This window comes from Lissotriton helveticus, chromosome 1_1, assembly GCF_964261635.1.
Source record: "Lissotriton helveticus chromosome 1_1, aLisHel1.1, whole genome shotgun sequence".
Taxonomy (NCBI): domain Eukaryota; kingdom Metazoa; phylum Chordata; class Amphibia; order Caudata; family Salamandridae; genus Lissotriton; species Lissotriton helveticus.
The window spans coordinates 1,442,205,685-1,442,230,293 of record NC_136057.1 but is presented as its reverse complement, the minus strand read 5'-3'; the positions used below and the strand labels follow the sequence as shown (position 1 = coordinate 1,442,230,293).

At 50.0% G+C, this 24,609-nt stretch overlaps 1 protein-coding gene across 7 annotated transcripts in view; it reads left to right on the top strand.

Moving 5' to 3' along the window:
- Positions 1–24,609, top strand: part of RFX1 (regulatory factor X1) — a 529,043-nt gene that overhangs the window by 215,271 nt on the left and 289,163 nt on the right. For all 7 annotated transcript variants that reach the window (XM_078685660.1, XM_078685656.1, XM_078685642.1 and 4 more), the window contains one exon: positions 22,971–23,152. In XM_078685660.1, coding sequence (XP_078541786.1) covers positions 22,971–23,152 — 182 coding nt within the window. The remainder of the gene's footprint in view (positions 1–22,970; positions 23,153–24,609) is intronic.

The following is a 24,609-nucleotide window of genomic DNA, read 5'->3' as shown; positions in this document are numbered from 1 at the left end:
TGCCTTACGCTAACTTATGCACATTGTAAGCCATAAATTTCACAGCACATCATCTCACTCCAGCTCCCTCCCCCTCCCTCTGCCACCGGTGTGTCCAACTCTCTAATCACGCAATTCAATATGTGTATCTGGTCCTTCTCATTTCATTGCAGGATACTTATGGGGACAATACCTGCTACACTTCATACGTCTCACACAACTTCTATCATTTCCCACAGGGCAGGGCCTGCACTATCATCTCTTCTTCCAGAACGATCAGGGGGAGCCCGCCACATCTTCCCCAGCAGGGTCCGCCTCTGAGTCATCTTCAGGTATTTGTAGTGCTATCACTAGGGCTTCCCACGCTCTTGCTGCTTCCATCGCCTTCTCATTGTTGGCGCGTCTAGCCTGTTGCAACCTAACTGTACTCTCACTCGTGGCCCACTTGAGCAGCTCCGACTTCCATTTCCCTATACTTGAGCAGCTCCGACTTCCATTTCCCTATAGTACGCCCTCGACGTGACTTCCACTGGGCCGTGATCTCTCTCTTAGCCAGTAGTAGGCCTAGGTCCAAAAATGTACTCGTGATTTTTGTCTTAGTAGTATGAGGAAATCAATGCAATATACAGGTTCCCATGTCGGTATCTATGTGGCGCTCCGTAAGTCCACAAAGCAGTTCTACCACCTCCTTCCAGTATGTTCCCAACTGTCCGCAAGACCACAGCATATGAGATAACTCCGCCCCCCCTAAGTTACAGCTCGGGCACTGGGCAGTTTCCATCCTAAAGTATCGATTAAACTTGGCCGGGGTTAAATGGGCCGTATGCAAGATAAAGAAATGTATCACTTGAAACCTGGCATTCCGTGCACTCTTCCAGGCCCTTCGGATCAGTTGGGCCCACGTCGTTTCCAGTATTTCCTTCCCCAGGTCTGCCTCCCACTTTCCCTGTAACTCCGTCAGTGGGTGCAGGCCCTCCGCAACTAACCTCCTGTAGATACATGTGATTGCCTTAAATAGTCCCTGCCGCCATCACTACATATTGACACGCCATAGAAGTCTGGGGTTCGAGAAGCCCTTCCCTCCAGTGGCGCCGTATCGGTGAAACCAGGGCTGCATGCAGCAAATAGTCCCCTCGCGGTAAGTCATACCTCTCCTGCAGTGTTTGAAATGGCAGTAGTACCCCATCCTCATACAAATCCCCCATGACCTGGACTCCCATCCTTCTCAGAATGTCTTGATATATTCTTTACCCAACCTTTAATATGTGCCTGCTGGTATATGTTTTAGGCAATATTGAAAATGGAAAATTGTAACAGGCAGAGTGATTTTTCAGTGTATAACCCATTCAATGGCTGTTTTTTTCAGCGACTGTAAATGGCAATCTTTCCAGTTTTTCAATGCTCTGCAACGTATAGTCTGCTCCCCTCTGTGCCAGTTTGATCTGTTTATCAGTGAGATTGAATTCTGAAAACAGTGACGTAGTATTGATTAAACGCCAAGGCACATAGCCTGAACAAAAGTTTTGTAACGTCCAGCCTAATAGCATGATAGAACGTAATTGCGACTGACCATGTTGCAGCTTGACCAAGTCCTGTTCCATTATGTCTATGGCAGAGGATACTATGCTGTCCAAAGAATATGTTCTGGACGACAGAGTCGTTAACCCATTGTCGACTAGAGAGAGAGATTTCTCTAAATTAATCCGATCAATTTCTCGTATTCTTTCTGCAGTCTCTGCTTGCGTAATCTTCCATGCTTCATTATAAGCAGATAGATACCGGCATATATCAAACGTTTATGACGCGGTTTAGTAGGTCCTTGCAAGAAGTCCCTTAGATCAGCGCCATCTTTAAGTAAAGAAAAGTGTTGTTTTACATCCTTGAGTGTAGATCTATGTAACCATTCAAGGCACAGTTTCCCTACACTGTATGTTGTTACTATTCCTGGATGCTGTCTCTGAACACATCTTGGATCTGGCCTAGTGAATATGAACCCCCGTGTTTTATTCAGGAATCTATCTTGATAGATGTTTGTGTCTGTGGCCCAGATTAACCATTTTTTCCAATCTGGATCTGTTCTGTTGTGATGCCAAATAATAGTATGTATGTCGACCTCCCCCTCTGAAGTGTTATTGCTATCAGGTGTAGGTATGGACGGATTGTTTAGATCTTTTATCTTGTCAGTCTTTTGTGCCCCAGACAGTTTTTGTCTCAATGTTGTCTTTCCAATAGTCGAAACCGAGTGAAGACAGCTGAGCATAATAGGCCACAGAATAAATTAGTTTGGTATTTGTCAGCATACTTTTCATTCCTGTTTTATTAACATTTTTAAAGTAAAATGATTCTGGATTGGAAATATTAAAACCTGAAAAGTATGGAAATGTTCCCAAAAATTTTTTTGAGCTACCCTTTGGTGGCGTAGGACATTGTTCCCATTGGTTATACATCAGTACATTTCTAGGATTTGCCGATTTGTGCACAAAATGATGACCATAGTGATAATAACAATACATTTGTTCATAATCTGATGAACCTTCTAAGTATTCATGATTTGTAAACTTTGCATCAAATTATTAACAGTCTCATAGTCCCAATCATCAGAAAAGGTACTAGATGAAACAAAGTCATTCAAGGAAATCTTGAACTGGTGTGGAATCTTCCAGCAGCTCTGCCGGGCCAAAAATGTCATAATCAGTTCTGTCCCAAGCTGTACCATCAGGTATAGGAATGGCTCTGATGTTCACTGATGACTAGTCTCTTTGTTCACAATGAGATGATTTGTGTGGCTTAAGGAGTAAGTTGATGTTCTTACTTGCTGTGTCCTTTTTAGCAAATTTTCCATTTATCAGCATTCCCAAAGTTATTACCAGAGTCAACCAAAGTAGAAAAAAAAGCACACCCAACACAATCCAAAGTTCAATCCATGGTGAAACCAGATAAGTATTTTCCTATTATTGAAAAAGGTCTGTTGCTTGTTCTTTCAAAGTTCTTTTTACTGGCGTCGTTTCAGGTTTTCTGGGATCCTCAGAAAACGTATCCAAGTTAATGAAATAGCCAGAGGCAGTTATGTCAATGGTCGGGATTGCATCCGGATTCGTTGAAATCGCTGGAACCACTTGATCACTTGATACATTCGTGTAGTCTGATGCTACTTCGTTGTAGACAGATATTTCTTGACAAACTGTTATTTGGGTCTCAAGAGGTACAAGTTCCATAGCTTTGTTGCATAGACCTTCATTTCGCACTGCAGATTCTTCAAAGGTGATGAGTCTCTCAGTTTGAACCTCTTGAATACTAGCCACATTACGGCGTCTGCTACCTTGACAGAGTCCACTTGGCCTACTGCTTATGATCGGCACATGATGTGGTTTGACCAGGTCGATGGACACGAACATCTTCTCCTTTTTACCAGCAAGGGGCAGCAGTAATACTGTTCTTGATCCGTGGATTGCTAGGACAGGTACTGGTGGTCTGTAAGAAGGCCCAAATTCCTTCTTGTCTGCAATCTTTTCTCTGATTAGATTCCAATCTTTGGAATCTAGACAGGCCTTGCTGGGACGGTCGGTTTCTCTTCAGTGGTGGTTGGCTTCAGGAACATGTTACTTTGTTTCATTCTTATTTCATTTAAGTCCTGTAAAACAGCCAAAAGGTCTTTGATATCAAAGGGTTTTTGGTCTACCAAAGAAGTCTGACAATCGAGGTCCGACACTATCATTCTGGTTCCAAAAAGGACTTCATATGGAGTGATACCCCCTAGAGAACTTCTTGGCAGATTGTTAAGACTAAGTTGGACACTTATTAGATGTTTGACCCACCCGTCACCCAAGCCTAATACCCTTGCTGTTATAGATTGCTTTATGTCCCGGTTTTTTCTCTCCACTACCGAATTTCCCTCAGGATGGAATGGACTAGAGTACTGCAATGCAATGCCCAATTTGGCCATGGCCTCCTTGTAAGCTCGAGAGCTAAACGCAGGACCCTGGTCAGAATGTAGCGTGACGACTGCGTATGTGCCGATAAAGACTCGCAAATCTTTTATAACACTTCGAGCGTCAGCCGAGCGCTGATGTCACCTCCAAATGAATCTTGAGCACGAATCCTCTGCGATCATGATATATTTATAGTTACCATCCCTCTGTAAGGGAACGCAGTGGTCCAGGTAAACGCAAGCTAATGGTTTATCTGAAATTAACGGGCGACTACGCAGGACGTTTCACAGTAGAGACTTTCATCTTTTGGCAGATTTCACATTCCAAAACATAGTGTTCGAGGCATATGAGCTGCAGATTGCACACTATGCATAGATCGCCACCTAGTGTTGGGCCCGGATGTTTGCAGTTTGTTGTTGTCCTGAAAAGTTCTTTGGAAGTCACGAGATAGGTGACTCCTCCTTAGGACCACATTGCGCATGGGCATCGGCTCCATCCCCAGATTGTTTCTTTCCGCCATCGGGCTCGGATGTGTTTCCTGTGCTCCGGTTTGGAACCGATTTTCCTTCGGCGCGCAATCCTCACCCAGTTTGACGGTATTGTTTCGGTTGCGCTACACATCAACGTGATTCTCTACCACTTCGAAATCTTCGATTCCGGTCGTCGACGAAGGCCTTCGGGCCTACCTAGGCCTTACTTTCTAGCTCATGGAAAGGACGCCATTCAAGAAGTGTCCTCAATGTGGGTCGAAGTTTCCCCACACCGACCTACATGAGGTGTGCAACCTTTGCCTTCAACAGAGCACGAGGCCAAAGACTGTTCGGCGTGTGCCTCATTCCGCTCCAAGAAAACCATTCGTTCCGACGAGTTCGGAGAACTATGGCTCGCTCGTCAGCTTCGATCCCCTCATTTTCGAAGAGGGCGTCGACGTGCCAGTACACCAGCACGCCGAAGAGAGTATCGGATCCTCAGATGCCGAAGACTCCGAAGTCGAGGACATCACTCCAGCTCAATGGGTCGTAAGTAAGTCCGTCGACCCCCAACCCTTACTCGACACCCTCAGAAAAGGCTTCGGTCACACCCTCACCTTCGGGCCCGGGTGCACACCGAGATACTTCTTTCCACGCCCCGCCTTCGGGCCCGGCAAAGAAGCCCACTAAGCCTTCAGGCGGCTCGGGCTCCAGCCAGCCTATTCCCGGTGCCAATCCTATACCGACACCGAAGAAGAAGCCATCTTCCTCTACCACGCCGATCGGTGTTCCGACACCTAAGCACATGGCGCCGAAGACTGGCAGTGGCTCATCGATGCCGAAACCACACTCTGAGCCGAGTAAAAAAACGCCCAAAGCGCCAGATTCACACGCGTCAGAACTGAAAAAACAGGTTCCGGTAAAGACATTTCAAAAGGGCAAACTCCTAAGCCAAAAGACCCGACAACAGCTACCGACTCGTTGCCGAAAAAACCTAAGGAGCCGAAAACTTCGCCGAAGGATTTGCCCTACTCAGAAGAACTTTTTACACCGGATCCCAAGCAGAAAACTCTTGTAAAGGATCCTAAAACCGGACAATTGACTCTCAGCTCCAAAAAGAGACCACTTGAGGCGCCAGTACCTCCTTTCCCTCCAAAGAAGAGAGACATTTCAACCTCTCCATTAAGGGTCCCTTCTCCACCACCTCCCCATTCCTCCTACACCTCCTCCACCACATCATTCACCTACACCATCTACTAATCCAGTTGATAATGTAGACAGAGATTCTGATGACACAGGTGGGGGTGCACACGACCCAGCAGGGACCAATAGTTCCCTTCAGTCACCTAATCCATGGGATGATTACAACACCCCTGATGTGCCTTATGTCCCACAAGATGATGTATACCCTTCCAGACCTTCCCCACCAGAAGACACTATAGGTTTTAACCTACTAGTCCAAAGGGCTGCACAGTATCATGGGGTGGACTTACATACCGATGCAGTGGAGGAAGATTTCCTATTAGACACTTTTGATAACACACAAAGGTCTACTGCCATTTTGCCAATGCTTAAGGGTGTCATCAAGCACTCAACAGAGGTTTGTAAGGATCCTGTCAGGGCTAGGGTCCTCAATCCTTGCATTGAGTAAAAATATAAAGCTGCCCCTGCAGATACAGTTTATATCAAAGGTCCAGCACAATTAGATTCTCTAGTAGTGTCTAATGCACGTAAACGTGCTAATTCCCAGACATCAGGTGAGGCCTCACCACCAGACAAAGAATCTAAGCTCCTTGACGCCTCCGGCAAGCGAACCTGCGGCACAAGCAGCTAACATCTGGCGCATTGCCAACACCCAAGCGTTGCTGGCAAGATATGACAGGGCACATTACGATGAACTAGAGTACATAATGCAGCACCTACCAGACAAATACAAAAACAGGGCTAATGAACTTATACAGGAAGGTAAAAATATTACTAATACTTCCATTCGTTGTAGACGCTGCAGATACCGCCTCAAGGGCAATCAATACCAGCACCCTACTACGTAGACATGCCTGGCTATGTATTTCAGGTTTTAAACCTCTGAGGTAAACCTGAGGTACAAAATTCCATCCTTAATCAGCCATTTGATGAGACACATTTATTTGGCCCAAATGTTGATGTGTCTTTAGAAAAAATGAAAAAATACACTGAATCTGAAAAATCTATGGGAGCCTTGCAGCAGCAAGCTCCCAGACGTTCCTTTCGTCGCTCATCATACAGAGGCAACACAAGAGGCTACTCCTCAGAAAGTCCCTTCACTTCCTACAAAACCCCTGGTCAATCCACATTCACTAAGGGCTACCAGAGAGAGGGTTACAGGGGTAACAACAACAAAGGCAGAGGCAAAAACAACAACTCTCGCTCTGCCTCTACCCCTACCCAATGACTTTCCCCCCCCCCCCCAACATTCCACTCCTGTGGGAGGAAGACTTCAACAATTCCTGCCTGCCTGGATCAACATCACATCAGACAGGTGGGTGCGGCAAATTATTCAGTCAGGTTACTGTCTAGAACTAACATCTACCCCCCAAACATACCACCCAAATAGCGTCCAATGTCACAAGAACATTTGTCACTGTTAAAGCAAGAAGTAGTATCTCTGCTAGACAAAAGTGCAATAGAACCAGTTCCTCTACACCAACAAAACATGGGGGTTTACTCTCTATATTTTCTGATTCCAAAGAAGGATGGCTCTCTAAGGCCTATTTTAGACCTCAGACCGCTAAACACATACATACAGTCAGACCATTTTCACATGGTCACACTCCAACAAGTCCTTCTGCTCCTGCTGCAAAACGACTTCCTGGGTACTCTAGATCTCAAGGACGCATACTTCCACATTCCCATTCACAAGGCTCACAGGAAGTATCTCAGATTTGTAATAGACGGGCAGCACTATCAATTCAAAGTACTCCCATTTGGAGTCACAACAGCACCAAGAGTATTCACCAAGTGCTTAGCAGTAGTGGCAGCGCATCTACGAAGACAGCACATCCATGTCTTCCCGTACCTCGACGACTGGCTCATAAAAGCCAGCTCACACAATCAATGCGTGGAACACACTCATGCCACCATCCAACTTCTCCACAACTTGGGGTTCACAATAAACCACACCAAGTCTCATCTACAGCCATCCAAAGTACAACAGTACCTCGATGCCACAATAAACACCTCAACAGCGCTAGCTTATCCCACTCCAGCAAGGTTAGCCAGCATGCAAACTCTTCTAACAAAGTTTCAGCTACAACACTCCCTCCCAGCACGAGTGTTCATGCAACTCATAGGGATGATGGCCTCTTGCATCTTCATAGTACCCCATGCAAGACTTCAAATGCGTCCGCTACAAGAGTGCTTAGCACGTCAATGGAACCAGGCTCAAGGTCACTTAACAAACCTAGTGTTGGTAGACGGTCGGACTCATCGCTCTCTGCAATGGTCGAACACCAAAAACCTTTCCAAGGGTCGACCGTTCCTTGAGCCAGTTCCTCAAATAATCTTGACTGCGGACGGTGGGCTGGGGAGCCCACCTACTGCAACACACCATGCAAGGCAGGTGGACACCGCAACAAAAATTACTCCACATCAATCATCTGGAGTTACTAGCAATATTCCTAGCACTAAAAGCTTTCCAGAAGCAACTAGGAAACAAATCTGTGTTAGTCCGCACAGACAACATGACAGCAAAGTATTACATACAGAAGCAGGGAGGCAGACACTCCCTGCAACTCTCTCAACTAGCACAGGACATATGGAGGTGGGCTATACCTCAAAACATATTCCTCCTAGCCCAGCATGTTCCGGGAGTACAAAATACTATAGCGGATCTGTTAAGTCGTCAAACACAACAGACCCACGAGTGGGAACTTCATATGCAAGTTCTTCAGCCATTCTTTCAGATGTGGGTACAACCTCAAATAGACCTATTTGCCACCCACGAAAACGCAAAATGCCCAAGCTTCGCCGCCAGATATCCACACCCACTGTCAAAAGGCAATGCGATATGGATGAATTGGTCAAACAGATTTGCGTACGCTTTTCCACCAGTACCACTCATGCCACTAGTAGTACGCAAACTACAGCAGCATTCTCTGACCCTCATCCTAGTTGCTCCAACGTGGGCCAGACAACCGTGGTACACCACACTGCTACAACTGTCAGTAGTACCGCACCAAAAACTGCACCTGTCTCCACACCTCTTAACACAGAACCGTGGAGAGATCAGACACCCGGACCCAGCTCAGCTCAACCCTTGCGATCTGGCTCCTGAAGTCCTAGAATTTGGATATCTGAACCTTCCTCCAGACTGCATGAATATCATTAAAGAAGCTAGATGTCCAACCACTAGGGCATGTCACGCAGCCAAGTGGAAACGATTTGTGATATATTCTCACAACAACAATATTGATCCCCTAGATGTGTCTATTCAACACATCATAGGATACTTACTGCATCACCAAAGATGTAACTTACTTATCCTATACGTCTATTAGACTACATCTTGCTGCAATAGCAGCATATCTGCAAAACAGACATCTATCTCTGTTCAGAGTGCCTGCCATTAAAGCTATATGGAAGGCCTTAAAAGAATAATTCCTCCCAGAGTACCAACTTCACCTGCGCCGATGACCTCGCACCACTGAAGAACCCTCCCAGCAGACCCGGCAGCAAGAAAGCCTCCTGGTTCACCGACGAACTCAAAACATCCAAGAAAAACTGCCGCACCCTTGAAAAAGCCTGGCGTCACGACCAGACCACAGAAAACATGACTGCCCTCAAGAACGCCACCCGCAAACACCACCAGCTGATCCACACCACCAAAAGGACAACATTCAAAGAACGACTGGACAACAACACCCACAACAGCAAGGAACTCTTCAGCATCGTCAAAGAGTTCTCCAACCACAACGCCGGAAACAACGACATCACACCCTCGCAGGACCTCTGCGACTCACTCGCCACCTTCTTCCACCGCAAGATCGCCGACATACACAACAGCTTCGGCGCACAGACCACGCACCCAACCACCGAACCAACGCCCCCCCCCACCACCACCCTCTGCAACTGGACCCCCTGTCAGCACAGAAGACGCCACCCGCACGATGAACACCATCCACTCCGGATCACCAACTGACCCCTGCCCCCACCACGTCTTCAACAAGGCCGACTCCGTCATCGCACCCCAACTCCGGGACATCATCAACATCTCCTTCAACACCGCCACCTTCCCGGAGAGCTGGAAGCACGCCGAGCTCAGCGCCCTCCTGAAGAAACCAACAGCGGACCCCACCGACCTCAAGAACTTCCGCCCCATCTCGCTCCTCCCCTTTCCTGCCAAAGTCATCGAGAAGACCGTCAACAAACAGCTCGCCGCCTTCGTCGAGACAAACGGATCCCTCGACCCTTCGCAGTCCAGCTTCCGAGCCAACCACAGCACCGAGACCACCCTAATCGCAGCCACCGACGACATCAGATCCCTGCTCAACAACGGGGAAACAGCGGCCCTCATCCTCCTGGACCTCTCTGCAGCATTCAACACTGTCTGCCACCGCACCCTAGCACAGCGTCTCAGCAACATCGGAATTCAAGAGAAGGCACTGGAGTGGATCATCTCGTTCCTCGCCGGAAGAACCCAGAGAGTCCGCCTCCCCCGTTCAGATCCGAGGCCACCGAAGTCATCTGCGGCGTACCACAAGGATCCTCACTCAGCCCCACCCTCTTCAACGTCTACATGAGCCCCCTCGCAGCCATCGCACGCCAACACAACCTTAACATCATCTCCTACGCTGACGACACCCAGCTGATCCTCTCCCTCACCAACGACCCCGCCACCGCCAGAGCCAGCCTACATGAAGGAATGAAAGACGTCGCCGAGTGGATGAAGAACAGCCGCCTGAAACTGAACTCAGACAAGACGGAAGTCCTCATCCTGGGATCATCACCCTCCGCCTGGGACGACTCCTGGTGGCCCCCTGCCCTGGGCACCACCCCCAAGCCAACGGACCACAGACGGAACCTGGGCTTCATCCTGGACTCCTCCCTCTCGATGACCAGACAAGTCAACGCCGTATCGTCATCGTGCTTCAACACCCTGCGCATGCTCCGTAAGATCTTCCGATGGATCCCCACAGAAACCAGGAAGACAGTCACCCAGGCACTCGTCACCAGCCGACTGGACTACGGAAACACCCTCTACGCGGGAACCACTGCCAAACTACAGAAAAGACTCCAGCGCATACAGAACGCCTCCGCACGAGTCATCCTGGACATCCCTCGCCGCAGCCACATCTTTACCCACCTGAGAGAGCTGCACTGGCTCCCTGTCAACAAGAGGATCACATTCAGACTCCTCACCCACGCACACAAGGCTCTCCATGACATGGGCCCGAAGTACCTCAACAGCCGCCTCACTTTCTACACACCCACCCGCCAGCTACGATCGGCCAGCCTCGCCCTCGCCGCCGTACCACGCATTCGCAGAGCCACCGCTAGAGGAAGATCCTTCTCCTACCTGTCGGCCAAGACATGGAACTCCCTCCCCATCCACCTACGGCTGACCCAGGACCACCTCTCCTTCAGGAAACAACTCAAGACCTGGCTTTTCGAGCAGTAACGTACCCCCCCCCCCTCCCCCCCCCCCCAGCACCTTGAGACCCTACTGGGTGAGTAGCGCGCTATACAAATTGTTGATTGATTGATTGATTGATTGACCTGTGTGGAATTTAAACGTTGTTCTCACCGGTTAATGAGACCTCCCTTCGAACCCTTACACAGATGTGAATTACATTTTTTTAAATGGAAAGTTACTTTCCTAGTAGCTATCACTTCTCTGCGGAGAGTTAGTGAACTACAAGCACTAACCATTCAAGAACCCTTCTTGCAAATGCATCAAAATAAGGTAGTTCTACGTACTAATCCAAAATTCCTGCCCAAAGCCATTTCTCCATTCCATCTCAATCAATCTGTGAAACTGCCCGTTTTCTTCTCACAACCAAAGTCAGTAGCAGAAAGAGCTCTTCACACATTAGATGTCAAAAGAGCATTGCTATACTACATAGAAAGGACACAACCTTTTCGTAAGACAAAACAACTATCTGAAAGAAACAGGTTAGTATTAGATTCCTTACCTTAGAATATCCCCAGGCGTCAGACTGGATCCGGAAATTTTTGCATAGCAGTACCCTTGCGCGTCGGTAGGCGTCGTCTGCGGCTCCCCGTCCGTTGTCGGCATCGTGGGCACCGTGATGACGTCGTCGGAGTACTTAGACGCCGCCTCCGTGTGCTGACGTCAGTTCTTCTTTTTTCCGCGCCAGCAGCGCAGATCCGGAAAAAGTGGTACCTTAGTCATTTTTTGACAAAACTTTTTACGATCATTTTTCGATCATTCGATTCTTCGACTCCGAACTGTGCCGGTAGGGATGCCTGGTTTTAAGCCTTGTGAGGACTGCGATCGACTGATGTCGATTACCGACCCTCACCGCCGGTGTCTCCACTGTCTCGGCGTCGATCACGACGACAAGGCCTGTTCCGACTGCCGGGCCCTAACGACGAAGGCTAGGCGGGAGCGGTCCCGCAAGCGGCTCGAGCTCTGGCAGTCGGTCCCGCGCCGTGAGAGGTCCCGGTCTGGACGGAGGTCGAGGGACCGGTCGCGGGGTCGGAGCCATCATAGCTCCGGGAGTCGACATCACTCCTCAGGCTCGAAGTCGTCAGGTAAGCACAAGAAGATGAAGAGACGTAATCGCTCTTCCGACTCCCCCCGACGCTCGCGCGATGCGGCCGGGGGTTCGGGTGACACCGCCCTCGGCCTGCCCCATACCCTCCGGTCCCTGGGCAGCACGCGACGCCGGAGGAGATCGAGCGCTTCCTCATGGCCATGAGGTCCCTCACTCCTCCGGCAGGCTCCGTGGCGCTTTCGGGCCCAGCGGACCCGTCTGGGGGCCCTAGCGGGTCGGGTGCTTCGGCCCCGACGCCGGCGGGTGCTTTGGCCCCGACGCCGCCGGCGCCTTCGGGCCCGGCGCCGCAGGGTCCTCCTGGATCCGGTTCCGGATCCAGGTCGTCGCCGGTTGACCCAACGACCTCACCGGCGCTGGTCCCTCAGGTGTCACCTCCGGCGCCGTCCTCGGGCGTCGTCGTCCCCGATGCCTCCCTCGATCCGGTTCCGACGCCGGAGCGGCGCCGCTGGGCGCCGCTCTCGACGTCGATTGGGGAGTTTTACTTCAATTAACCGGCCCCATCATTTGACAACCCTGAGTATCAGGAGATGGGTGATGAGGAGTATTGGGAGGGGTCTGAGGACCCTCTGACACGGGAGTGTCAGTCCCAGGAGGACTGGACAGGTGGACTACGGAGGAGGGGGCAACCTACAGTGTGGTGCTGACGCGGGCGGCCAAGGCCTTGGGCCTTGAGCTCCCCGTCGCGGCCGTGAGGACTAACCTCCTCACTGAGGTCCTTAAACCGCAGTCAAGCTCGGCCGAGCCTCTGCTGCCGTTTAATGAGGCCTTGACTGACGTTCTTCTGGGCACTTGGTCCAGGCCCGCTACAGGTTCGCCTGTAGATAGGAACGTGGCCAGACGCCACTGCCCGGCCCCGGGCGACCCTTGTTTCCTGTCCACCCACCCCACTCCCGAGAGCCTGGTTATCCAGGCCTCCAGTTCCCAGACCGCATTCCCGTCCGCTCCGCCTGACAGGGAATCCAAGAGGTATGAGCAATACGGCAAGAAGGTATTCTTCTGGGACTGCGGTCTTCCAACACCGCATGCCTCTTGGGCCGCTACACCCACTCCCTCTGGGACACGGTCGCGGCCGTGCTGCCAGAATGCCCGTTGGAGGTACGGGCAAAACTCGGACAAGCCCTTGTGGAAGGCCGGGATGCGGCACGGTATTCCATCGGGTGCCGGCTGGATACCACCGACTCTCTGGGCAGAGAGATGGCAACGACGGTGGCGATTCGTCGCCATGCCTGGTTGAGGTCAGCCAACTTCTCGGCCGATGTCCAGAATACACTCAAGGACATGCCGTTTGATGGCAGTCGTCTTTTTGGCGACTAGGCAGACCATGCGCTTGAGCACTTTAAGGACTCCAGGGCTACGGCCAGGTCCTTGGGCCTCTCGGCCCCGCGCCAGCAAACGGGTGCCTTTCGCTCCTTTCGTGGCCAAGGATGGGGCGCCCCCACACCTGCTGCCAGCCACGCACCGCAGACTAACATCCAACGCGGTGGCGGCCGAGGAAACCGCCGTGGCGGCGGTCGGGGACAACGGCGAGGCCAGTCCACACCTTCCCCCGCAGCATCCGCCTCAAAACCCTCCTAGTCCGTGCTTTCAGGCCCATGTGACGCCAGTGGAGGGCAGGGTTCGCCATCACCTCCTCCACTGGCGCACTGTCACATCGCACAGGTGGGTGCTGCAAATCGTCCAAAGGGGCTACTCCCTCCCCTTCGAGGCGACCCCTCCAGCCATGCCACCGCAATTCCACCGCATGTCGGGGGATCATTTGCGACTTCTACAAGAGGAAGTTACGGCCCTCTTGGCCAAGGGGGCCATCAAGCGCGTTCCTGGGCCAGAAGTAGGGTGTGGTTGTTACTCCCACTTCTTTCTGGTACCCAAGAAGGACAAAGGGGGCCTACGTCCTATCTTGGATCTAAGGAACGTCAACGGCTTCCTCCGGAAGGAGAAGTTCAAAATGCTGACACTGGCTCAGGTTTTGGCTGCCCTAGACCCAGAAGACTGGATGGTAGCGTTGGACTTGCAGGATGCTTATTTCCACATCCCCGTCCTGCCGGCCCACCGGCGTTACCTGCGGTTCACGGTAGGCCACGAGAACTTTCAGTTTACCGTGCTCCCCTTCGGCCTTACCAGCGCCCCACGGGTGTTCACGAAGGTGATGGCGGTGGTCGCCGCTCATCTGCGCAGGTTAGGGGTTTCAGTCTTCCCCTACCTCGACGACTGGTTGTTGAAGGCGGGCTCGCCCCATACAGTCGTCAGCCACCTCCAGACGACGGCAGACCTCCTGCACCAGCTAGGGTTTTCCATCAATGTACCGAAGTCACACCTGTGCCCCTCTCAGAAGCTCCTCTTCATCAGAGCGGTTTAGGGTTTATCCTCCCGAACAGTGGGTCCGGGATATTCAGGCTCTGATTCCACTCTTTCAGCATTTATCCCGGGTCTCGGTCAGGTTGACGCTGCGGTTTCTGGGGCTGAGTGTCTCCTGCATCCTTCTGGTGCATCACGCCCGGTGGCGGATGCGGGCTCTACAGTGGGACCTGAAGTTTCAGTGGGCCCAGCATCAGGGCAACCTGTCCGACCATGTCCTGATCTCGGAGGGCACTGCGAGACAACTGCAGTGGTGGCTCACGGACCGCGATTGGGTCAGCGGCAGGTGCCTCTCCCTTCCCCAACCGGAGCACGTGGTTGTGACGGACGCGTCCCTCCAGGGCTGGGGAGGCCACATGGGAGAGGCGGAGATCAGAGGCCTCTGGTCTCCGGCGGAGTCCCGGCTCCATATCAACCTTTTGGAGCTGCGGGCGATTCGTCTAGCACTGAAGGCATTCCTCCCCTCTGTCCGGGGGAGTGTAGTGCAGGTGTTCACGGACAACACCACCGCCATGTGGTACTGCAACAAACAGGGCGGGGTGGGGTCGTGGACCCTATGCCAGGAGGCTCTGCACCTCTGGCAGTGGCTGGAACATCAGGGCGTGACCCTGGTAGTTCCACACCTGGCAGGTTCTCTGAACGCCAGGGCGGACGAACTCAGCCGTCGGTGCATGATGGATCACGAATGGTGTCTAAACTCGGACGTGGCGCAAGGCCTCTTTCAGCAGTGGGGAGAGCCTTGGTTAAATCTATTCGCCACCGAAGAGAACGCGCAATGTCATCAGTTCTGCGCGTTGGAGTTGCCAAGGCGGCACTCGCTCGGAGACACTTTTCGTCGCGAGTGGAGTTGCGGTCTGTTGTACGCCTTTCCGCCTATACCACTTCTGCCCAGAGTGCTGAAGAAGATTAAATGCGACCGGGCCCAAGTCATCCTTGTGGCTCCGGACTGGGCACGAAGGTACTGGTATCCCGAGCTACTCAGTATGTCAGTCGATCCCCCGGTTCGTCTGCCTCTTCAGGAGGACCTTCTGTCGCAGCAGCAGGGGACGGTCCTCCACCCGAACCTGTCCAGTCTCCACCTCCATGCTTGGAGATTAAGCGGCGACAGTTGAGGCCATTTGACTTGCCTCCTGAAGTTTGTACTGTGATTCTGGCAGACAGGCGTCCCTCCACAAAGTCGGTATACGCCTGCAGTTGGAACAAATTTGTGTCATGGTGCACAGCAACGGCTGTGGATCCACTCTCTGCCCCTCTTTCTGAGGTTCTTCTCTTCCTTCTTTCTCTTGCCCAGCAGGGCTCTGCTCTGGGCACTATCAAGGGCTACCTTTCTGCCCTTTCAGTCTTTCTGAGGCTGCCTGATCAACCTTCTTTGTTCAAGTCCCCTATTGTAACTCGTTTTCTGAAGGGCATCACACACGTTTCCTCCTGTTCCATTTGTGATGCCTCAGTGGGACTTGAACCTTGTCCTTACTTTTCTGATGTGCGCTCCCTTTGAGCCACTTCACAACTGTCCTCTCCGCTTTCTTACTTTGAAGACTGCTTTCCTGGTTGCCATCACCTCTGCCAGGAGAGTGAGTGAGCTCCAGGCTCTTTCATCCACACCCCCTTTCCTTTCTGTCCATCCGGACAAGGTTGTGTTGTGGACTAAACCCTCTTTCCTGCCCAAGGTTGTCACTGCCTTCCACATCGGGCAGTCCATCACCTTGCCCACCTTCTTTCCGCCAACGCATCCCTCAAAAGAGGAAGAGCGGCTCCACCGTCTGGACCCAAAACGTGCGATTTCATTCTATTTGGATCGCACACGTCAGTTCCTGGTGGATGACCAACTCTTTGTTGGTTACGTGGGCACTAAGAAAGGTCGGGCGGTGCACAAGAGGACCATCTCTCGGTGGGTCGTCTTGTGTATCAAGGCTTGTTACTCCTTGGCAAAGAAGGAGCCTCCTGTTGGGCTGAGGGCCCATTCCACTCGGGCCACGGCGGTTACTACTGCCCTGGGCCGGGGAGTCCCCTTGCAGGACATTTGTCAGGCAGCTATGTGGGCCTCGCTGCACACGTTTGCAAGACACTACTGCCTGGACAGCCAAGTCCGGAGGGATGGCTTCTTTGGCCGTTCCGTCCTCCAGAACTTTCTGGTGTGATTATTGGTTCACAGACCCACCACCGGGGTTGGTATTGCTGGGGTATCTATTCTAAGGTAATGCCGTCTATTTTCGTTTTTGAACGAGTGATTGCAGCTATGGAAGCCGTTTGCACAGCTGCTGTAAGAAGGTGGAATCTGACTATATGATTACCCCCACTTTTTGCCTGGTGTTTTGCTGGTTTTCGACTTAGTTGGACTGGGATCCTGCTATTCAGGGCCCCAGTCTATCTGCTTTCTCTATAAAATGGATACCATGTACTTTAGTTACATACCAGATTGGTTACTGGGTCACCCTTGTTAGCCCCTGTATATGGTACCTTAGGTACCCAGGGCATATGGACCCCAGAGACCTACCAGGGGCTGCAGCATGTATTGTGCCACCCCTGGTTAGCCTTCCAAACTGACACCACAGGTCTTCACTTGCAGCCTGGGTAAGGTGGTGTAAGCACCCCTTACTTAGATATAGTATACCTATATCTACCTTATATAGAGACACATAGTAACCTATAAGTCAGTCCTACGGCAGGCCTTGACAATCCTGAAGGCAGAGTGCTTAGTTTTGTGTGAGAGGGTGCCCTAGTATGAGCTGAGCCCCTCTGCAGCTTTCGGAACCATCTTTTTATAGCTGTTCTATGATATAGCCATACCATATACTCTTAAGTGCATTATAATCCTCGCGGTTAATGCTAACTTTGGTTTGGCTTTATCAAAACATGTCGTGTAAGGTGTGAAACACTTTGGAATACCAGGGGTAGCATTCCACCCTTCTAGAGGGAAAAGACATGTAGTTACTGGTAAACCCGGTTAAAGTTAAACAGAGCCCCAGCATCACAAAATGGATGCTGCTGCCACAGACACAAGTCTGCCGTCCTGCTGCTGGACGTAACTCCGGCAGGGGAGGCCTGGACAATAGGTTTCCTGTCCAGTGAGGTGCTAGCACCTCCCCAGACAGGCTTTAGTGTATTGGAGCAGGGTGGGTTGCATTCAGTGAATGCTTTCCAGACTCTGCCTGAGGCACACAAGGTGCTCCATGCATTTCCCAGTTCAAACCGGTTGCAGGGGCACTCAGCTCCAGCTCTGGCCGAAACTGGGCAAAGGGGAAGGGGTGTAACCACTCCCTCCCCAGGTCCACCCATAGGAGGGACCTTACAGTTAGTCCAACCACTAAACTTACTAAAAGTATAGAACCCCAGTCCCTAGGACTTTAGATTACCCTGGACGAAACTCTACAACATATATCTTGGATCTTCGACATTCCATATCGACTGGAAGACGGAAGAATTCTCCCTTGTAGTCAAGGAGTGACCACCCTGTTCAAACAGGCACCAACTGCATCTTTGCCGGTCTGCATTTTCGCGGCTCCCACCAGATCCGGAAGAATCTGTGATACAGGACACGGACTTCCAGACATCTCTGAAGCTGACCCGAGCTCCCAGCAAAGCTGAGACCCGGAGCTGACACGAGAGACGTGGGACCGGAACTCCTGGACATCCTGCATTTTTGCAACTGCACCTACTTCCCGAGGTATCCCAAAGTTGTGCATTGGGGTATTTGAAGTCCCTGCCCAGAGCTCCTTTTGCACCGAAGTAAAGAGGCCAGCACTCCACGAGTGACCCGTGAGTCCCCTTTCTTCACCGCAGCTCGAGCGCCTTCGCGGTTCCTAGTCCGTTGGCTAGTGAGCCCCCACAAAGGCCAATCCTTTGTTTCTTGAGCTTTCCTGGTTGCTCCAGACTTGCTCCCACTCCTCTCCAAAGGAGAGTCCCTCATACCTTGCTGGTCTGCACCGAAGCCAATCTTGTCATCTTGCGTGAGGCTTGCTGGGTCCAATCCGGATTCCGACACCGCAGTCAGCTAGATCCATCGTGGAACAGCTAGAATCCAGCTCCTGGTCATCGTCGACGCCTCCTGGTCCTCGTGGCTGAAGAGTCAAGCTTCACCTCTTTCACCTGAAATCACCCGACAGCGGCTGGCATCTATTCCTCGCCATCGTGTCACTGGCTAGTGACCCTGACTCTGTCCCCTCTGCTTTCAGGTTCTTCACATCTCCGATACACCCTTGGATCCACCCAGACACTTTTCCTCTGGTCGCCTGCAGCATTTCTTCGCAGCTCTCCAGAGGAATCGACGACGAAACCTGACACCAAAAGACACCTATGCATCCTGCTTCCCTGGGTGAGGTAACACGAGTACTCCGGTGCTCCCGTGGGTCTTGACTCTTGAAGTGTCCTAGTCTAAAAGTGTTCCATCGTAGTTCACCTGTAAGTGCCCTTAATCTTTAAAATTGTAACTTGTTCGTTCTCCATAGAAAGTCAATGGTGATCCGCGGCTATGTTTAGACACTGCACGCGCCCCCCATGGGCCTCCTGCATCCTAACCGTGGGTGGTTATAGGTATCTCCAGCGGTTCTACAGGCCCTAGGCCTGCTTTCTAACTCTCACGTGGTTCTTATACTCCTATTTTAGTATATGGTTTGTGAGGCCCCTAGGGCATAACGTATACTGTGCAACTTATCGTATGCTAATTAAGTTCCTTGTATTGTACTTTTACCTCTGACCTCATAAAGAGTCCAGAGGGGTTGTGTTTAAAATAAATACATATATATTTGTTATATACCTTGTGTGGTATGCTTTCATTTGATCATTCAAGAGATTATATTTGGTAAAACAACTAGCTTAACTCGCCTCTAAGTCTTAGCCTGAAAGCTGCTCTCCACAGCTACCACTAGGATAGCTTTCTATAAAGGTTGACTTTAAACCTACCATCAATAAGGGTCGTTTGGACTGGTGCAAGGTGCCCACTAGAATAGTGGACATCATATGCCAGCCAACTTCTCACAGCTGCCTTTGCGGCTTCATCAGCCAATGAATTTCCTTCAACGTGAACGCCATCACGTTGATGTCTCAGTGTATGTATCACGTGAGCGTTTTGTAGTCCCTGTCGTAACTGAACTACTTGTTCCCAAAGCAATTTATGCTTGATTGTGCCGCCTTTTGCATCTTTGTAACCGTTTTGAATCCAGTTCTGCAAGTATTCATTGTAAGATTGAACACAATAATACGAATCGCACACTATGAGTGTGGGGAATTCGCGATCTGTATTTTTAAGTGTCATCTTGAATGCTTGTAGTTCAGATCGCTGAGCTGTACAATCTCCTAGAGATTGCGTTTTAGTGACCATTGGTCGGAATTTGCCACTGCGCCAGCGACCTTTAACAATCGCGCACGCCGCACTATAGGCTTGTTTACCCCCCGCAGCAGGTTGAGCTGATCCGTCAGTATAAATTATACATTCATACTGCTCTAGAGGCAGAATTTCAGTAGGCAGAGGACATTCTTGTTTGTAGTGTAGAAATGCTTGTGTCTTCAAATATGGGTCAAAAACGTATTCAACGTCTGTTGCAGCAAGAGAATTAACCCATTGTATCCATCTCAGATGTAAAGCTTTAGCATTTGGAATGCTCGCTTTTGTCACTGCCTCTAAGGCAGGTACAGGTGTAATGACCATAATGCGTTTACCCTGTGAGAGCGCTCTCTCTTTTGCTACTGCAGTTTGAACCGCTGTCAGAATTTTTTCTGTAGAAGTGAATTTCATTTCTGCTTGTGTGTACAAGTGTGATTTGTAAGCGATTGGTACTTTTTCACCTTCGTTAAAAGTTAAGTACGTGAATCCGCATTGTCCTGGAATTATTCGGATCACTAAGTTGCAAACGTTTACGTGTGTTTGCAAATGTTTAGTTGCTAACATGTCTGTTTGCAATGAACGCAACATTTCTGTGTGTTTTTGTGTCCAATTAACTGTTTTAAAATCAGGTTTTATTAATTCATAGAGAGATTTAACCCTTTCTGCGTAGTTAAGAATGTAAGTTGTTCCGAAATTCAGGAAACCTAGAATCAACTGTAAGTTTTTCAGCGTTTTTGGAGGTTGGAGCAGCGCACACTTTTCTAAAAAGTTGGCTGCTTGGCTTTTGCCTTCACTTGATAACTCATATCCTAGAAAAAGGACGTTGAGGTGGGCAATTCTCGATTTCTTAAAATTCAATTTATACCCTTCAGAGGCGAATCCCAATATAATTGTATTCACCCTGTTCAAGTACCTATCCAAGTCATCATCTGTCAGATAATGTCATCCACATATGATAAAGCTTCATCATCATATGTTTCTAGTAACTTTGTTACCCTCGCCGAGAATAACCCAGAACTATTCTTGAATCCCCGTGGGAGACGACAGAATTGACGCTGTGTCTCCATAATTGAGAAAGCGGTCAAATACCTACTTTCTGGTGCAGTGTTTTGACAGAAAAAAACGTTAGAAATATCTAATGTGGTTTTATATTTTTTACGCATAATGCTATTCACTTTTTGTCGAAAGTGGAGCTCAGGTCTGTTGGACGCCTTTTCGCCCGTACACTCCTGCCCAGGGTTCTGAAGACGATCAGGAGCAACCAGGCCCATGTCATTCTTGTGACTCTGAACTGGGCGAGGACAGGCTGGTATCCAGAGCTTCTGAGAATGAGTATCGATCCTCTGATCAGACTGCCCCTTCAGGAAGATCTTCTGTCGCAGCAGGGGAGGGTTCTCCAATCGAACCTGTCAACTCTGCGCGTCCATGCGTGGAGATTGAGTGGTGACATTTGACAACTTTTGACCTTCCTCTCGAAGTCTGTAATGTTATTCTGACAGCCAGGTGGCCCTGCACTAAGACAGTATATACCTGCCGTTGGCAGAAATTTATATTATACTTTACAGAAAGGTCCATTGAACCTCTTCCTGCTTCTCTTTCTACTGTCCTTTTAATCATTCTGACCCTTGCCCAGCAGAGCTCTGCCTTGGGAACTCTCAAGGGTTACCTTTCTGCTCTGTCTGCTTTTTTGCGACTGCCAGACCAGCTCTCTCTCTTCAGGTCTCCTATTGTAAATAGATTTCTAAAAGGGCTGGCTCACTTATTTCCACCCAAGCCCATTGTTATGCCACAGTGGAACCTTAATTTGGTCCTTACCTATCTGATGTATGCTCCCTTTGAGCCTTTGCATAATTGTCCCCTCTGGCTGTTGATCATCAAAACAGCCTTCTTAGTGGTGACTACATCTGCCCGGAGGGTGAGTGAGTTGCAGGCGTTATCTTGTTTGCCTCCTTATCTTATGTCCTTTCCGGAGAAGGTGGTGCTTTGCACCACGGCATCCTTTTTGCCAAATATTGTGACTCAATTCCATATGGGTAAGTCCATCACTTTGCCCACCTTCTGTGCTCCCCCGCATCCCTCTAAGGAAGAGGAGCGTCTCCACTGACTGGACCCAAAAAGAGTGTTGCCGTTATACCTTGACCGCACAAAAGAGTTCCGGGTGGATGACCAACTCTTTGCGTGGTACGTGGGAGCAAAGAAGGGAAGGGCAGTGCAGAAAAGGACCATCTATCGCTGGGTCGTTCTCTGCATCAAGATCTGTTATGACTTGACAAAGAGCCAGCCCCTGAGGGATTAAGAGCCCATTTCACCAAGGGAAAGACAGCCACTCCGGCTTTGGCTCGGGGTGTCCCAGTCTAAGAAGTTTGTCAGGCAGCGATGTGGGCTTCTTTGCACATTGCAAAATATTACTGCCTTGATGGTCAGGTGCGCAGGGACAGACATTTTGCCCGTTCAGTCTTGCGAGACTTCTTAGTTTAAGATGTGAGTCCGCAACCCACCTCTGGGATGGTATGGCTCCTGTATAGGTAAGGAATCTGCAGATAGAAGTCTCTATCGGATGAAAAGGTTACTTACCTTCAGTAACGCATTATCTGGTAGAGACTCTATCTAGCTGCCGATTCCTTACAGACCTACCCACACCTCCCCGCTTTGCGGACTAATGTTGTAGGTCTAGGTTTACTCTCCTTTTCAATTTCCTAGTTTTACATACTATTACGTCAGTTACTTCTTGGCTCTGTGCTTCTGGCGTGGTAAAAACAAAAAGCACTGACGTCTGTGCGCCTTGCTGACACCTATATAGGCACCGCAACATCATAACCAATGCCGACGTCACGCGGAGCCAAATGGAGCCGCCTGACGTCTCGCGCAAGGAGTATTGCTGAACAAGAGTTTCAGGATCCAGCCTGACGGCTTGGAAATTCAAAGGTAAGGAATCTGCAGCTAGATAGAGCCTCTACCAGGTAATGCGTTACTGAAGGTAAGTAACTTGTTCGTCATTGCACGTTGGATAGAGCAGCAACTCATGATCTATTGCTCTGTGTGTTGCATTAGCGATTAGAGGTTCTTGCTTTCAATAGTTAGTGTTTAAAGCCTTCCCAGACGTACTCCTTGCTGCCTCATTACCCATCTTCTTCCTCCTTAGGTGCAGTGGTTGCTGGATAACTACGAGACAGCTGAGGGTGTGAGCCTGCCCCGGAGCACCCTGTACTGCCACTACCTGCTGCATTGTCAAGAACAAAAGTTAGAACCTGTCAATGCCGCATCTTTCGGAAAGCTGATCCGCTCTGTCTTTATGGGCTTGCGCACTCGCCGATTGGGCACCAGGTAAGGCTTCTTCAGAGCTCTTCTAAAAGTGGAGGTGGGGGTATTGAGTTCAAAGTTGCAGAAAAGTGCCGTAGTACCCTGCTATATATTGAATAATGAAATTCAAAAACTCCTTCCATCGCTGAGTAGCCCCTTTAGCACTCAAGTATTTCATTCTATCACAGCAGTCAAGCACCCTTGAAGTGGTCTCTTATTCTGATGCTGGCTCATATTCTGAAACTGACTGCTCAGACCTAGTACCCACATAACTCCAGCAATCATGGAGAAAAAGCATGAATGTGTGGCCACTTCCAGAGCTCTGTAATAATTATTAATTCGTAATGATGCATGTATTAGTGTCTCCCTTGTGTCACCTAAAGAATATTCCCCAAACGTCAGACTGGCTGGGAAAATCTTTTCCCCAGAAACAGCTCTTCTGTTATGTGAGGTGGTACCATGTGTCTTCAGCCACAACAATCCGCCATATATGATGTCATCAGATTACAGTTGGTTCCACCCTGCTGCTAACATCAGTTTCTGTTATTTTAGCACCTCATTTTCACAGCGCTCTCTTGGTACTTCACCAGTGAAACTTTCCTCTGCTTCCATTGTGATTAGGTGAAATGTCTCCTCTGAAAGACTCGGGGTTCAAACGCTTTCCTACATGCCACAAGCAGATGTCTTTGTGGTGTCTTGAATCCACCATGATGCCACTAGCTTCAATGTATGTCCCTTGATGCCTTTCAAATGCCATCAGGGAGCAGGAGGCCAGGTTATTTTTGGCAAAGGCCCACAGGAAGATGCCAAAGCGTACTCTTCTCCCACAGGTAAGTCTCCTGAGCGGGAATAATCTCCCCAGAATATCTCGATTACAAACATAAGTAGTTCAATCGTAAGCAGACATCCATTTCTTTCTAAAGGAAGGAATCCCACTCCCTGACCTTTTGAAGTCCCGGCCACTCCACAACGCCAGGTTCTTTTTCATCCTCAGAGCTGATTTGTAAGATGCAGCCAAACTTTCCTGCTCAATCTGCTTACTGTGCAAGTGAAGGTCTACAGACATGCCATGTTGGGCATCTTTACGGCGGCGCTGGTACCCGCTGTCTCACATACCAAGGGTGGACCCCTTCTTCAGGCTTGCCGACTCATGCGACTCTGACGCCCAACTCCTCCTGACTCTTTTGCTTCACAGGCTCCAGCCCTTGCGCCTAGAAAGAAGTCAATGATTACTCTATCCCCTGCTGGCAAGAGTCCTTACCTATGCAGCCCTCAGAGACAGCTAAAGATATTTGGGTGGCAGAAGACAAGGTCAGATTTTGCCTTGAGGAACTGTCTCTTGCAAGGTCTCAAACAGTTCCTTGATTGGTTATGGAGCCCTTGCTACCATTTAATGAGGCACATCCATCACAAGAGATCTTGAGAATTCAAGCTTCCTCTTTCAATCTGAATCCCAATCCCTTTCAGTTACTGCTCTGGAC